Source organism: Nipponia nippon, unplaced genomic scaffold (genome assembly GCF_047370975.1).
Source record: "Nipponia nippon isolate SJK-2023a ecotype South Korea unplaced genomic scaffold, ASM4737097v1 scaffold_43, whole genome shotgun sequence".
In the NCBI taxonomy this organism is placed as follows: Eukaryota; Metazoa; Chordata; class Aves; order Pelecaniformes; family Threskiornithidae; genus Nipponia; species Nipponia nippon.
Window position 1 is genome coordinate 766,240 of NW_028262362.1, and position 14,672 is coordinate 780,911.

The 14,672-nt window shown below is 56.7% G+C and overlaps 1 protein-coding gene across 8 annotated transcripts in view; it reads left to right on the top strand.

Moving 5' to 3' along the window:
* Positions 1-14,672, top strand: part of CADM1 (cell adhesion molecule 1) — a 159,896-nt gene that overhangs the window by 31,179 nt on the left and 114,045 nt on the right. Inside the window, exon 1 of one of the 8 annotated variants that reach the window (XM_087778346.1) lies at positions 8,976-9,039. The exons of the other annotated variants lie outside the window; for them this stretch is intronic. Within the exon in view, the coding sequence (XP_087634472.1) occupies positions 8,991-9,039 (49 nt within the window). The 5' untranslated portion in view covers positions 8,976-8,990. Of the gene's footprint in view, positions 1-8,975; positions 9,040-14,672 lie in introns of those variants that run through there. 8 annotated transcript variants of the gene reach the window in all.

The window sequence follows — 14,672 nt, forward strand, 5'->3', positions numbered from 1 at the left end:
CACGGGGAGCTGAAAGCGCTCTGATGCAAAGCCAACAAGATGGAAAAGATGACCGCGATGCTTCCCGATGGCGGCGTGGCAGCCCGCGGAGTTTCTGTGGCAACCCAAAGATTTGCAATTCATGGGAAGCCTGGAGCGAGACAAAACTTTTCAGCCCCGGCTGTCGCGGCTGCGGAAGGGCTACCGCCGGCACCTGGCAGCCTCCGGCCGCGGCTCGCTCGCTCTTCGTGCTCGGCAGGATAAATCCTGTGAGAGCAGCACGCGCGGTAAACCCTGCCGAAACTAACCTCCGCCTCCCACGTTTCCAATGGATTTGTGCTGAAGGAAGTTGAGGGTTCATGAAGGGCACGTTAAGCGCCGGCTCTTGATCCTAGCTGCAGGCTTGCTACCTGAAAGGCGGCTTTGGGTGGACAGAGCGACAAAAACGATGTAAAAGCAGCGCATTTTTATTGCGCCTGGGTTAAAGGCTGGAAATGAGGAAATGAGATGTTGGTTTTTCAGTTACTGGCATTCTTAAATTGCCGATGAGGAAGGTTAATCTTTTTTTTTTTTTTTTTTTTTTTAAATTTTCCTCTGGCAGATCTCGGGCTTAAGTCTTCTGGCGACCGCCTTCATTTCACCCCTTTGAAGGCAGTTGCGAATATTTTGCAAGACGTAGCGTTGCCACGTACCGTATAAACCTAAGGTGCAAAACGGGGCAGCCTGGGATCTGCGATGTGAAAGGGCATCGGCTTTAGCTCTCAAGTACGACCAAGTAATTTCGCCTTGGCAGGCAGCCTCACCTCAGGAAGAACACGGAGGGTTTTCAGCCCCGTCCCTTCTTGGACCAGCCTTCTGCCACTTGCTTTCCCCCTTGAGCCGAGCGCTTCTCGGCGTCGCGCTCCTCGGGACTTGCCGCGGGCGGGGATTCCCCGGGGCTTGGGTCGCCGGCAGGGAAAGAGAGAGCCGAGGGGCCCGTGGTGCCCCGGGGCTCAATGCGCGAGAAAAGGCTGCAAAGGGGGTGGTTTTCTGCCGGAGCGAATTACAACAGCTTCAGGCGGGTGGGAACCCGTAAGCCGAAGCTGTCGTAGCTAGCGAGGGAAAGCTCGGGTTCGCAAAGCTGCCGCCTCGAAATACAGGCGTTGGAAGCTTGTTGGCAGGGCTGCTTTTTTTCACCATTAGGGTTGATCTTCATTTCGGACGGGGTCGTACAGCAACCGGTGAACTTTGACTGTAAAAATTATAGCAGCCTTAAACCTTACGTCGCGAGTTTTATGGTAGACGAAGGCTCTGGCGTAAAGCCTAAAGGAACGTACTCTAAAAGCCCATCGGTGGCATTTTGTATAACCAAAATAGCTGGTGCCGTCTCGGTCGACATACAGCGCGTTGGTCAAAATACTTCCGTGGCACTACCGCTTTCGGTAAAAGCCTCGCAGTGGATGCTTCCCGACTTAAATCGCTGCGGTGCTGGAATAAATCCCCCAGGCCTGTGCTTCAGGGCCTCCGTGTACCCGTAGCGCTCCCCGGGGCCGCCGGGGCGTTTGCCGTGCCGGCGGCGGTGCCCGACCTGGCCCCGCGTCGCCCTTGCTGCCGGTGGGCTAGCAGGCGGGCTTCCTTGGCCCAGCTCCTGCGCCTTGGCGTCTTCTGCAGTCTCCGCACCCCGCCCCGGGTGCTTCCACAAGTGAACGTAAGGTCAGGCGTATTTCCCTACGGCTGACGTCGCCGCGTCCTTCTGGGCGTACGTGAACCCGGGCTGAGTGAGGAGCCGCGGGCGGCGTGACGAAGGTAACACGCTGCCCCGGGCGGGTCGCTTTCTGGCGTGCGTGCTGGCCTCCTCGGGGGATTAAAGGGTGTAATTGGCAGCGTGGCGAGGACGTTTGCCTTTGAGCGTGTTTGCGAACTTGTCTTCTCCTTACCTGCCTTAGTCCTGTCTGGTTCTGAAAACGGTTTTGTTTGTTTTCAAAGCAGCTGATGCCTGTAGCAGAATTTTGAAGTTAATTGCCTGGATGCGTACTGCAAGGAAGGCAAAGTGTTGCGAGGAGATAGCCGGAGAGAGAGGCTGCGAGAATAACCTCGGGGCATCTGCCTGTGAGCAGGCGTGTAAAAATATTAATTTTTGAACTTTTGACTTCAAATGGTTTGCGTAAAAATGCTTTAAGTGGGTTTTTTTTTTTTTTTCTTTTTCTCTATCAGATTTGATCTTTTTGAGTCACAAGACCTTTTTGTGGTTGGCAGGGCTCCTGTAACATATTTCTTTTTAAATGATCTCTGAAGTTGTCGAGTACATTGGTATGAAAGCGCTTGATGGAACGCGGCACAATTTGTTCAGGCAGGAGCGTAGAAGGAGGTTTTTTCCAGTGGAAACCGAATCGGCTTTTTGAAGCTCTCCTAAGGTGTAAGAGGAGGTCTGGCGTGCGAGGGCTCGCGGCGGTGGAGGCGCAGCCGCCGCTTCGCTCGCGCTCCCCAGCCAGCCTGCCGGCGCCCCGATGCGAAGGGACGCGGCGCAGCCTGCGCCTTCGGGGCTGGTGTGGGGCAGCAGGCCCGTTTCTGGCAACGGGGAAGTCTCCCCTAACCTACAGAATCAAAAATACGGGGATGCGGGCCGCCTCGTTGAGAATGTTTCCATGTCAACTTTAATAATCTGCCTGCGCCGCGCCCCCCTCCCCCCCCCCATCTGCTGGCATCGTGGCGGGCGCGTTTCTCGGCTGCGGGTTCCCTCCTTGTTTTGGCTGAGGAGGAGCATCCTGAGGCGCGGAGCGGTACCAGGCCGCGGCTGAGTCGGGAGCGGTTGCAGGAGTTAGATTATCGCTTCCTCCACGCGCGCTCGGAAATTGTCCCCAGAATCCGAATGCGGGGAACCTCCACCGGCGGAGAGGAGCTCCGAAGACTTTTAGGCAAGTATATAAATAAAAAAGAAAATGAATCACTGACCGTTATTTCTAAGCGTCAGATAAGTGGGAACCCGCGCGGCCCGAGTGCCCCTCGGAGGTGACCTCGCGAGCCTTCTGCGGGCTGCAGAGCCCGTCTCTTCTGGGCGCTGAAGGTGCCTTTGACGAGCGCGTAGTCCTGGCTGCGACGCCGCATCCTCTGGAAACGGGTAGTCAGATGCTGCTCCGCCATCGGTCCCCCAACAAGCCAGCAGCGTCGTTCGTCGAGATGAACCGTTGCAGCCTAAATAACTCGGAGCTAAGAAGCAGAAGGCTAAGAAAAGCAGAACGCACGTTTCGTAAATCAAGGAGGAGCAGACCGCTTCCATTGAACTCTTGCGTTTCAGTCTCGAGGCTCGTTCCCCGGGAAATAACAACGTACGCCGAGGGGGTTTCCAGTAGTCTCGAGTCTGGTTTTGAGCCTAGTAAGGCAGATGGACGAGGAAAAAAGAGTGAGCGTTTGAAGCGCAAAACGTGTTTCCCAGGTGGAGTCAGAGCGAGACGCCGGGCAGCCCGGGCCTCGCGCTTGCGCCGGCTGCGCTTGGGAAGGATGGGGCGTGCGTGCCTCTCCTCCCAGCGTAGGCAGAGGCAGCGTGCTCGCCGGTCCTGGTGCAGCTCCGAGACGCCTTCTTCCGAGTCTGGGAGCAGTACCTTACCCGTAGGTTGCCCGTTCGGGGTGCGTGGATGGAAAAGAAGGTGGCTTTGCTGCGTGCGGTAACTTGCGGGCTCCCCTCGGCGACGGAGGTCCCGTCCTCCACGCGTTCCCGCGGTGTTTTCCAGGCTCTCGTGGTTAAAGTTGAGCACGTGGCCAAGTGTTTCGCTAAGTCGAGGACTTAATGAGGTGCCGTGTTGGGAACAGAGTTGTGCTCGCAGGCCGGCGTGCGTGGTGAAGCGTAGCTTTAACGTGAAGTGACGCTCGTCAAAATAAACGAGCAAGCTTTTTATTGCGTGTTCGCTCGCTTGTAAAATGCGCTAGCCTGCAGTGGCTCTGAATCACTGGCGTGAATTAGCCAGGTTCTCCTGTCGTTTAATTACTAGTACGTCACGTGTAAATTCTCCCCTGATGAACTAACGGTTAGGTTACACGCGCGGTTTCGTAATGGGCAAGGGGCAAAATAAGCGCGCGCGAGAGGAGCGTAGATGGCGTAAAGGGCTTAATCTGCAGAAGAGCGAGGTGTAAGTGCCGCTAGGAGCAGAAGGCTGGGCGGCCTTTACGCGTCTTTATTCCCGGGGCTTCACGAGGAAGCGGGCAGAGGCTTGACCGAAGATGCAGGCTTTGGAAAGGACTTTTTTTGTTCTGTGCCGCTACTTAGCGCTTTTCCGGAGCCGCGAGCCCTTCGGAGCGGCGTCGCTCTGTGGGGACGCTGCACGCTAGCTGCTCGGCTCGCTTCGCAGGAGATGGCTGAGCTACAGGCACTGAAACAGAATGGCAGGCGGAGCAATAGATAACGTTAAACTGCAGTTCGCTGCAGGAGACGTACTCCTACGGATTGTCTGAAACTCGGCGGCGGTGTTCCTCCTCGTTGCAGCTGAAGGAAGGGCAGCCTGGCCGAGGTTGGGGGGCAGCTGCTAGCTCACCCTTCTGGGGGCAGCAATTGCACCCCCCTTGCCTTGACCTCTTGCTCGAAATGAAATTCTTAATTACCGAGGAACCTGGTAACCGAGTCGTGCTGCGTGTTGTCAAGGAGACAAATAAAGCCCGCTGAACTCGGAGGAATCGTGTCGGGGAAGCTGCCACGTTTCCCCTTAGCCCTGGAAGCGCTCTGAGACGGCGAAGTTCCCCAGATGTTACGTACAGCTGCTGCCTTTACAATACAGATTTCAAAATGACATACCTGAATACAAAAGAGCAAGCTCATTCGGCCGTCTCTTATCCGTCCTCCTCGGAAACTCTCTGTTTACCTTGATAACGCGGTTTTCTAAGCAGCCGCACTCGATGAGGACTAGGTAAGGCGAGCCAAGGTGTGCAGAGGTTGTAATTGGAAAGGAAATAACATTTAAGAAGTGAGAAACGGAGGATGCTTTCCATATGGAATAATGTATATAATCGGCCTTTTAAACCCAAGGACCCCCTAACTGCTTTTGGGGGGGGGGGATCATCTGTAAATCACTCGCGGTTCTGCCAAATAGGAGGCTTTGCCATAACTGCAGAGGAAATTGGGCTTAGCTTCCAGCGCTAATTTACTGCTTTTACCTTTTCCCTTACGTTGTTTCTTTCCCTGCAGCTGAGCGGGTAAAGGGAAGTTAGGAAACGGTGGCGTACGAGCGCTTCTGTACCATTTTCCGCTGTCGTAAGGCTGAGCAGGGGTCGGTGACCGCGACGGGCCTGTTACACCCGGCTTGCGGGAGCGGGGAGCGCCGGTCCCCGGCTTTGCGGAGGCGGGCAGCGCGCCCGGCACCGAGAAAGCGCAGGGACTCGGAGCCCTCCCAAGAACGTGTATTTCTGGATTTCCTTGCCCGAAGGGCTCGAAACGATTTCCATAGTGTCGCCCTCGGGAATTCCAGCGCTTGAGCACTTCTTGCTGCTCAAAGAGACGATGGTGCAGGAGCAGGCGAGGGTCAAGCAGCCCCTGGTCCCTGCTGACCTTGCAGGAGGAGGGCTCTGCTCTCCTCACCTCGCTATTCGTAGAGCATCGTTTTCTTCCGCGGAAGATTGCAATTAAGGGCGTTAACTCCAGGGCCTCCGAAGTCGCGTGAACCCGAGGATCGAGTGGGTGTTGCCTGTATCTCCGAGCAAAGGGCGGCCAAGCCACGTGAAGTTCAGCCCTTCTGCTGGGGTTCGCTTTGACTGCACGGCAGACGGCTTTCTGCACGCCTACCTGCCTCCTGACGCGGGGCTTGGAAGGACCCAGATGCGTGCCCATCCGCGCGTCTGCCTAAATTAGAGGTGACAAATTATTGATAATTAGCGCTGCTTTTTGTTTTACCGTTGCAAAAAGCGAATTTATAAGAGCCAATTTATTTTTATCTTTGGCCTCAGGAACTCCAAAGCAGTCGTACTTATTCTTAATTGCTTGTTTTATGGGTGAAAATTAAGCCGTAATGTAAACGGCAACGCGAGGAGGGTGGGATAGAACCGCTGCAGCGCTGGAAGAGCGAGGAGAAAAATTGGCGCGGAGGATTGCCTAATACTTCACAAATTCCACTTTTTATTAAGTTTAACAATGCAACCGTTTCCAACCGTTCTATAACTAAATATAGTAATGAAATTTTATTTGAAGTCAGGAACATTATCCAGATATGACTTGACGTGTGTAAGATACTGCACATCAACGGAGTGGTACAGATTGTGTTAAATGGGCCTGAAATAATCTTCAGGAAAGAAAATCGTTTTCTATTCTTCTTGACACAAAGTGTTTGTCACAGATACGCGTTCTTATCCGCGTCTTGTTAGTGCCGTCGTCGTACTTCGCGTTACAACTTTTATGCAAATACGCCGGTTTTCCTTGATTAGGTTTACATGAATAAGCGGTAATTACAGGCTGAGGCGGTATTAATGCGCCACCATTAAGTATGTAATTACGCCTTGAAAAAGGCGTCGCGCCACGCTGACGTAGGTGTTTCGGTTCCCGGCGACGCGGCTGGCGGTGCCGGTGCGTGGAAGGGGGCCTGTTGCGCGCCCGGGGCCGGGCGAAGCTTCCGGCCGTCCCGCCCGGCGCTTGCCTTCGCCCGGAGAAGCAGAGGCTGCGAGGGGAAGCTGCGTGCTCGGAGGCGCGGGGGCTCTGCTGGGGGTCCACGGGAGCCTTGCCGAGCCTTTCTCTACCGCTTAAAAACCCGCTGCGACTTGGGAGCTTTGCTGAAGAGAATGACTTGGGGCTACCTCTTCAGCCGCGCCTTCGGGATGCACAGAAGCGCCTGTTTTACCTGGCTCCAAGGACAGCTGGGGGTTGGTTGCTTACGGATATCTGGAGATGAGATCTGTTTTCCTTTCAGTGTGCTCTTACTCTGATGCTGTGAGGATGATTTTGCTTCGGCTCCTTCCCATTGAAGTGTAGGCCAGGCAACAAGAATGCCTAGGGGGTACATCTCGAAGAGGGCTACCACGAAGCAGATAAAACGGTAATGCTTTTTGCGCTGGCAGCATACCAATGAGGGACTTGAGGAGCCTCCTCAACTGAGGCTTTCCCTGTACTGAAGAGGCAACCCAGGAGGGATGCAGGCCTAGCAGAGAAGCGGGGAAGGCGCCGGTAGCGTCCCGGCGCTGCCTGGCACGAGCCCCGTGAGGGAGAGCCGGGGACTCTGCGGTGAAGGTGGGCGTTCCCCAGGCAGGCAGGGTTGAAGCTGACCCCCAGGATGGTTTTGGTGGAAGGAAAGCGAGAGGAGGAGGCGTCCCAGCGGCTGTCTTCCCCGCAGCGTTAACGAGCTGTACCCTCTGCCGCAGCGTCCAGAACGCCACGCGTAGCCCCCTGCGTAGGCACGTTTTCGGCCTTCTTATTACTTGAAGAGTGAAAATATCCTCCGCGTGGTGCAGTTTGTGCTGGGCGCACGCGCGCCCTTCCTTACCGCCCGCGTGCCCTCAGTGAACGCGGCGTCTTCGGTTCTGGCGTAACCGTGGTTCGCCGCGCCTCTGGGTGGTTTTCAAACGGTCCTGCTTGCGGTCCTCCTCTTGCCCGCTGAAACGCGCGCAGCCTTTGAAGTATTACGTTTAAGGAAGCTTTTGCCAAACAGACAGCTGATTTTGAATTTCTGTTAGTCTCTTTGCGCGCGCGGCTCGTCACGTTTAAGCAATGGGAACTGCTCCTCTGCCTGACACGCTTTGCTGCGCCGTCCGTTGGCGCTGGCAGAAAGAATACCAAAAAAGCCCCAGAAGAACGGCTCGAGAGGAGAAACGCCGACCTCAAGGTACCTGCCAAAATTCTCCTCTTGGCGAAAGGTCGAATGAGCTTTTCTAATGGATGCGGGGCTGAGAGGTTTTCAGGCACCGAGGACACCCGAGGCTTCCTCTGGGAGCCTTTCGAAGGGTTCGTTACTGGTTGTCAGAGTCCCCGTGGCGGGAGGAGGGTTTCGGTGTCGCCAGTCGTGGAAACGGGCTTTTAGAGGTGACCGCGAGTAACGAAAAGATGTGCTGGCAAAGGCGCGTATTTAAATGTCTCTGCTTTCCCCCCCCCCCCCCCCAACGTCCTTATTCACGAGTTCCCGTAACTGTAATTCCTTTATTTTGGGTTTGCAGTGGATTTTTCTGCCGGCCGCTAAGGCGGCGAGACCTCCTCTGGTGGCCCCTCTTGGGGAGGGGGAGCGTGGCCTCTCCTTGCTGCTGCCGCCTTCCTGCCGATCGGCGTCCCAGAGCCCGAAGCGTCCTGGGAGCCCTGCCGCGGGAGCACAGCTCGCTGTCTGTAGCTTGAAGAATGAGTTATTGTGCCGGCAAGAATTGTTTGAAGAATTAAAATTGACCCGTTTCCTTCAGGCACAGAGAAGTTAATGCTCCAGAGCGTTAACATCGTAGGAGTGATTTGAGAAGTAGTATTCATCAAATCCCTATGCTAATATGTGCGTAGGTATAAATAAAAAGGCCTCAGAGGTTGTTTCGGTATTTATTCACCGCCCTTCTTCTTCAGGGGCTTACCTTGGCTGCACAGGCTCGGTCAAGGCTTTAACTCGGTGTCTGCTTCCCAATTTGCGGAACTGGAGAAGCAGAAAAAGGGCTGTCGACACCTGCCGCAAAAACCTGTCGCCCTCCGGACCGCCGTCGCTTGCCGCGCCCTCCTCTCCTTAAAAGGCGCCCTGTCCTACCGCGGAGAAGCTGCAGGTCCTCTCGCGGTCGCAGCAGAGCGCGAGCGGTGGCTGGCGCTGGCCGAGCCCCGAGCGAAGGGGCGCCCGCGCCGGCTCGCCGGGAGCGATGCCCGGCGGCGCGGCGTGGAGTCCCACCGGGCGGCGTCGAGCGCTAGGGCTCGCGCTTCTCGTTTCTCCGGAGGTGCAGCGTGGAGCCGGGGGCCGCGTTCCCCGCCTTTTCAGATGGCGGCGTAAACGCGCAGAACGAAGCTTGTCCGTCTCCAGGGTTTGGCGTCCGAGTTGCTACGTTTGTACTAATTTTACGTTTTCCCTGTTTTCTTTAGGTAAGCGAGTACGTTCAGACGCGCAATTCGAATGACGGTGGCGTGCATCGGACAGCTCCCGAGGGCGGACGCGGGAAATCGTAAGGCCGTTGTCGGCCGAGAGGCGCTTCGTTAGTAAGCGTAGAAACGCTGGAGCGGGCGAGGCGTAGCGTGCCGACAGCAAGGGGGGGGGCACAGCCTGGGGTGCTGGGAGGCACCCAGCTCCGGGGCGCCGGGGGTGTCCGTGGCCCGGCGGGGCGGGCAGCAGCCTTCGCGCTCGCCTGCGCGGTGCCCGTAACCGCGGGCGGCCCCCCGCCGTTTAAAACAACTGCGAAAAAAACCGCTTCAACGGCTCTTTGAGTTTTCCTGGGCTTCTCCCGTTTGGGTGAGGAAAGGAGGACTCAAACACCTCCTCTCCCAGCCCTACAGCGAAAACCCCTATAGCCTGTCCCGCGTGGTGACTTTCGTTTCCGTTTTCCGTGGTACGTTTAAGAGCGTTGCTCTTCAAAGAGTGCTTTTTCAGTGCAGCTTGATTCCTTGCCTGGGAGCGTTCTCCAGTTTTGTTTTGAAAGGGAGCATGAGGTAGGAGGCAGGAAGGTGTGGTTTTGGTTTGTTGTTTGTGGTTGTTTTTGGGTTTTTTGTTTTGTTTGTTTTTTTTTTTTTTTTTTTTTAATAATGCTTAATCTAGAATTAAATTCAGAGGAGCGCCTGGAGAAAATAAGATCTCTCTGATGAGGTTCTCCGAATACTTTTTGTCTTATCTAATAAGCAAGAAAAGCTAGCAGAGGGAGTTGTGTGCTGGGAGGGGAATTTTAATAGCAACAGATATGCAAAGAGGGAAGGATCTCGAGTGAATAAAGAACGCGGGCTGGCAAAGGACGCGTCGTTTCCGTGCTTGAAGAACGCGACGTCTTGCGGCACGGGCGCAAAACCTGGCCTTCCCCAGCGAAGCCGGAGGAGGGCAGTCGGCTCCCTGGAGCTTCTGGGGTTGCGGGGCTCCGTGCGCCCTGCCTGTCGCTGGGAGGGCCTCGCACCAGACATCAACGGGAGGAAGGAGCAGCCCCCACGGCTCCCTCTCGCAGCCTCGCTTCTCATTGCACGGGCTGCGGCCGCGTAGACGAATTGGTTTTGCAACTCCGCTTCCGAGCACCTGACTCCTTCAGTTAAAGAGCCTCCGCGATGACGGAAAACGCTGAAGCTCGACGAGCGTCCTGTTTGACCCGCTTCCCTGACGTGAGCTAGTTACCGGGGAGGGTGCCGCGTTTTAACGGAGGCGCGATCGCCGTCAGCCACCTGAACGCAGCGGTGAATATCCTCCCCCTGCCAGGCTTGGGCGCCTTACAGGAAAATGCCAGCATCTTGCAGCGGGTGCCAGGTGCTCTCGCTATCTTTTTGTCCAAGGCTCTAGCTAAATAACGCAGGATTTGGTTGCGGGTGCCGTTCGAGGTCGCTTACTTGGCGGCGCTGTAACTAATTCCAGTTAAAAGCAGAACGCTTTTTCCGTTTTTTTAAAAAAGAAAATACTGAAAGCTGTAATTCACGGCCGTGAACTGCGGCTCGTGGCCTAAGCTGGGCCGGCTGGTCCAAACGCGCAGGAGCGGCTCCTTGCGGCGGTGACGGCCTCTCCAGCTCGGGCGCCGAGGAGCGCCGGTGCCCGCCTTGCCGCCGCCCGCCGCGGCGCGCCTGCGAAAAGGGGCCTCGCTCGCGAGAAGCCAGGCGCCTGGGGAGGTCTGTTAAGGAGGAGGAGGGAAAATCGGGATCGGGGGCGAGCTAAATTACCCTTCCGAGTAGGACCCGTTTCGTCAGAAATGCTTGCGCGATGTGGTGGAATCCCGTTTTTGAGCAGCAACGCCCTCGTCGTCGTATTCCGACACGGAGATAAATGCATCAGTCTAAATTCAGGATTTTGAGTTTTTTCACACGGTTGCTAATTATCGAACGTAACTAGGCTTATTCATAATTTCTTTTCTCCTTCTGCTTGATAGCCGTAATCCCGTATCTGCGCGGCTGTCATTCCCATGGTAACAGACGAGCGTCTGAAGCCGAAGATTATTAAATACAGAGCGGTACATTAAAATGATGTTAAGGTTCTGACTTAGAGACTTTCGCACGGGGGCAAACTTCAAAAAAAGCGAACGTTTCTACAGAAAGCAATTTACTTTGCCAGTAATGTGCTCTGTTCCCAGAGCTATTACCGAAGAGAGCTGTTGGAGGAGCAGCCCGCTCCTCCCGCTTTGCAGAGAAGTCCTCCTCTTAGGTTGATGTCGTCGGTCTGTTGCCGCGGGAACTTTGTCACAAACGCGTCGCGACCTCACAACGGGATGGCAAAGGAGGGGAACGGGGGCTGGAAGGCGATATTAAAAATGCTTATCAAAAGAAGGGAAACAACCCCGAGCCTTAGTAGATGGAACAAGACGAAATAGAGGGAAAGGAGACGGGGCTGGAGCGTGTTTGTCTGGGAGCTGGTACGCGTGCGACCGCGCTTGCTTTGTCTCCTAATCTCGGTCTGCAGAACCGCGGCTACGGAGCCACGTTAAAGCTCCGGCTTCCCTCTGGCAGCCGGCGTCGGCTGTCGGGCTGCGTCGCCTTCCTCGGGCCGCTTCCCTGAAGCAAGCGCGTCCGTTGGTGTCAGGAGCACGGAAAGGGGCTTAGCGGTTTGACGGACGTTCTCCTGATCCTTTCCAGAGCTGTCGGTCAAGACGCGCTGTTGGGAGTTCGGCGCTTGTCAAACAAGCACGGCTAGCAGCGTGAAGGACAGGCCTCCAACGGGAAGGTCTCCTTCCCGTCCCAGGCGCCGCGGGTGCGTCGGAGGCGACCCGAGCCAGCGCGGGGAAGGCTGGGAAGGGCCGAGGTACGCTGCCGCTGAGCTGCAGGAGCGGAACTTGAGCCGGTGCTTGTGTTGCGTTGCGCTGCCTTTGAGCTCGACCGTTTCCTAAACATCGAGCCCGTAGCAAGCCGAGGTGGTCAAAAGAGAACCGCGTACGGAAAGTTAGTGCTGCTCGAGCGTTATCTCCGTTTGCCGGTGCTTAAAGCGGTGAAGCCGCGTAGAAAAAGTACGATTGTCTGCCCATTTCACGAATTTTTTTAATGCAATCCCTTATAGTACCGGTAAGACCTTTGCGCAGCTTGAGCATGCGTGCGTGCTGGTGGCCGTGGGGGTAAGCTAGCGGGTGCGCGTGGCGGGCAGCTGCAGGCCCGTTCTGCAGGCCCTCCGCGTGGCCGTGGCACGGGGGCGACGCCGGGGCTCGCCCCTCGCAGCGGCTCGCGGGGGAAGCGGAAAGGCAAGAGTCCGTCCGGTTCAGAGCCGGCCGGCCAGCGGCCAGGGCAGGGCGAGCTGGCCTCCGTGAAAAACCCTGAGGCTGAGGGCGCTTCTGGCGGAGTTCTGGGGTGGTGCTCGCGGGAACGGCGTCCCCTTGCCCTTTTATCCCTTAGGGTTTTTGCTGGGAATAAAATGCGGGGCCTGACCCGCTTGTGGAGCGTCTGCTTCAGCATTCCCTTTCTCTCTGAAGCAGTTTCCCTGTCCTCTCGCCTCTAAAGAGCTTAAGCGTCGTTTTCCTCTTGCGGTCGGTAGCGCTACGAGAGATGCGTAAGTACGGATTTCTGCGATCCCTAAACCGTAAAGTCCTGCCTGCAACTTAAACCTTCGCTGCTTTATTTGCTTTGTTACGGCTTTTCACGTGTGTTAGGTTTTAACAAACAAGGGTTTTCCCTCTGGAGACGGACTTAAAAAAGAGGCTACGAGGAAAAGTGTTGTTATCGGAGCATCTCGTCTCATGCTTAGCCTTAAGAAACGCGTGCCTTCGGAAGAAAAATAGCAGTCGGTCTGCTAGGCTTTTTCTGCTCTGCCGTCGTTCCGTCGGCGATGTGCGCTGCCTCAGTTTGTTTGAGACTCCCGCCGGCGGTGACTTTGCAAGGCGGCTTCCTGAGCTTACGGTGCCCGACGCTTTCTGCAGGGGAGTTGGATGGTTCTCCCCGTGGCTGCCGGAGAGGGTCCCGCGGCCGGAAAACGTTTTCCGCTCGCTGCGGGGGCGTGGGTCCGCTTTGGGAGTCCTTCGCAGGCGCACCGCGGCTGAGGGAAATGACAAAGGTGGCAGAAAAACACCCTTTGAAGCAGGGCACCCTCGCGTCTGCCGCTGGTGCGTGACTGCAGCAGCGGTCCCTCGCCCCCCAGCCAGCCCTCTGCCCCCCCGGGGAGCTGACGACCGAGGTCACTGCAGGCCCGTGTTTGGCTGATCCGCTGAAAACCGCGTTGGCCGTCAACGCCTGCCTTTGCTATAAAAGGAAGCGGGTTTAGGGGAAGAGGAGCGCTGGCACCGCAAGTGCCCTCTGTCTTTACGCCCTTAGGTGGCCGGCTCCTACCCCGGAGCCGTTGGGCCCTGGTGCGTCGCTCCGACGGGAGGATCCGAGGCTGCGAGCGAACCTCTGGTTGCCACCTCCGGGGGTGGCTGCGGACACGGGGCTGCGGTGGCAGAAGGCGGCACTGAGGTGCGTTCCTCTCTGGGCTCTGCCGTTTGTAATCTTGCCTTGAGCGTTTCCGATTGAAGACGGAGGGGGGAAAAAACCGAAATACGAACTGGGAAGCAGTGACTTTTCCTTTTAACTTGGCTCCTGCTTGTGTCCAAAAAGGTGACAGTGCTTTCGAATGATGCAATGACTAGCTTTTAAGGAGACAGTCCGAAGGTAGTGGAATTCACGGTTGCGCCCTCTGGATCGAGAACGCGTTCAGGAGCCGGCTTAGACCTGCGGCGCGGGGGTAAGGCGCCGCGACCAGCGGCGGCTGAACCCGAGGCACGGGCGGCGGGCTGCCGGAGGCGACGGGCCCGGCACAGCCGCTGGAGCCGTGTCGCCGCCCTGGCAGCCGCGGCTTGAGCACCGATCGACAAACGATCTTCAAATCCTCTCCTCCGCCTCCCTTCTTGAGTTCAGCAGTCTTGCCAGCGTGCTAATGCCGGGGCTGCGACGAGGCTGGTTTTCAAGGCGTCCAAAGAGCTGCTTCTGGGTATTTTTCCAAAGCCCGGGAAGCGCAGAGGCGAAGCAGTTGCTGGCGAGAGGAAGCGTCCGTGCTGAAGGCTGCCCAGGCAAGCGACCTAGGGCTTGGTTCCCTGGGGACCGGCCGGTGGCCGCAGAAGGTGGACGGGTGGGAGGAGGTCGGCAACGAGCTGGATGAGTTATGACTTGGCGGGCACGAGAAGCCCGAGCCGAGCTGCCACGTTGATTTGTTTCAGAACAGCAGGCAGGCTGGTGGCTATGTCTGAGAAAGGCTTTGCGAACCGTATCTTGATCCGGGTTTGTGTCCGGGCTGGATTCCTAAGGCTCTTCTGATGGACGTGCCCAGGGAACGGCCGACAACAGCCGTGAATCTTGACGTGCCCGTTCTCGTTTTAAGTCGGGGGTATGTCGGCCGCTTGCTGGCGCGCGTCCACGCGGTTCCCGACGTCCAACTCCGGAAGCCGCGTTTCGAAATCGCGGGGCTGGGGCAGGAGGCAGCGGTTGACTCGGCGTTTCGGTGGGCTCGGCGTTTCGCAGGGAGCTGCGTTTCGGCACGCGCCGCTGAACTCGCGCTGCTTTGTAATCCCTTCGCTGATAACGGCCCTGAAGGCGGCGAAGAAGCGGTGAAAAGCGAGGCTGCGGCGAAGGCGACGTACTTCTGAAAAGGAACGAGAATTAAATGGAAAATGCCTTTATTTTCGTTCGTTTTGATGAATTCTCTGAATCGTGTGTCTAATTGCGCTCA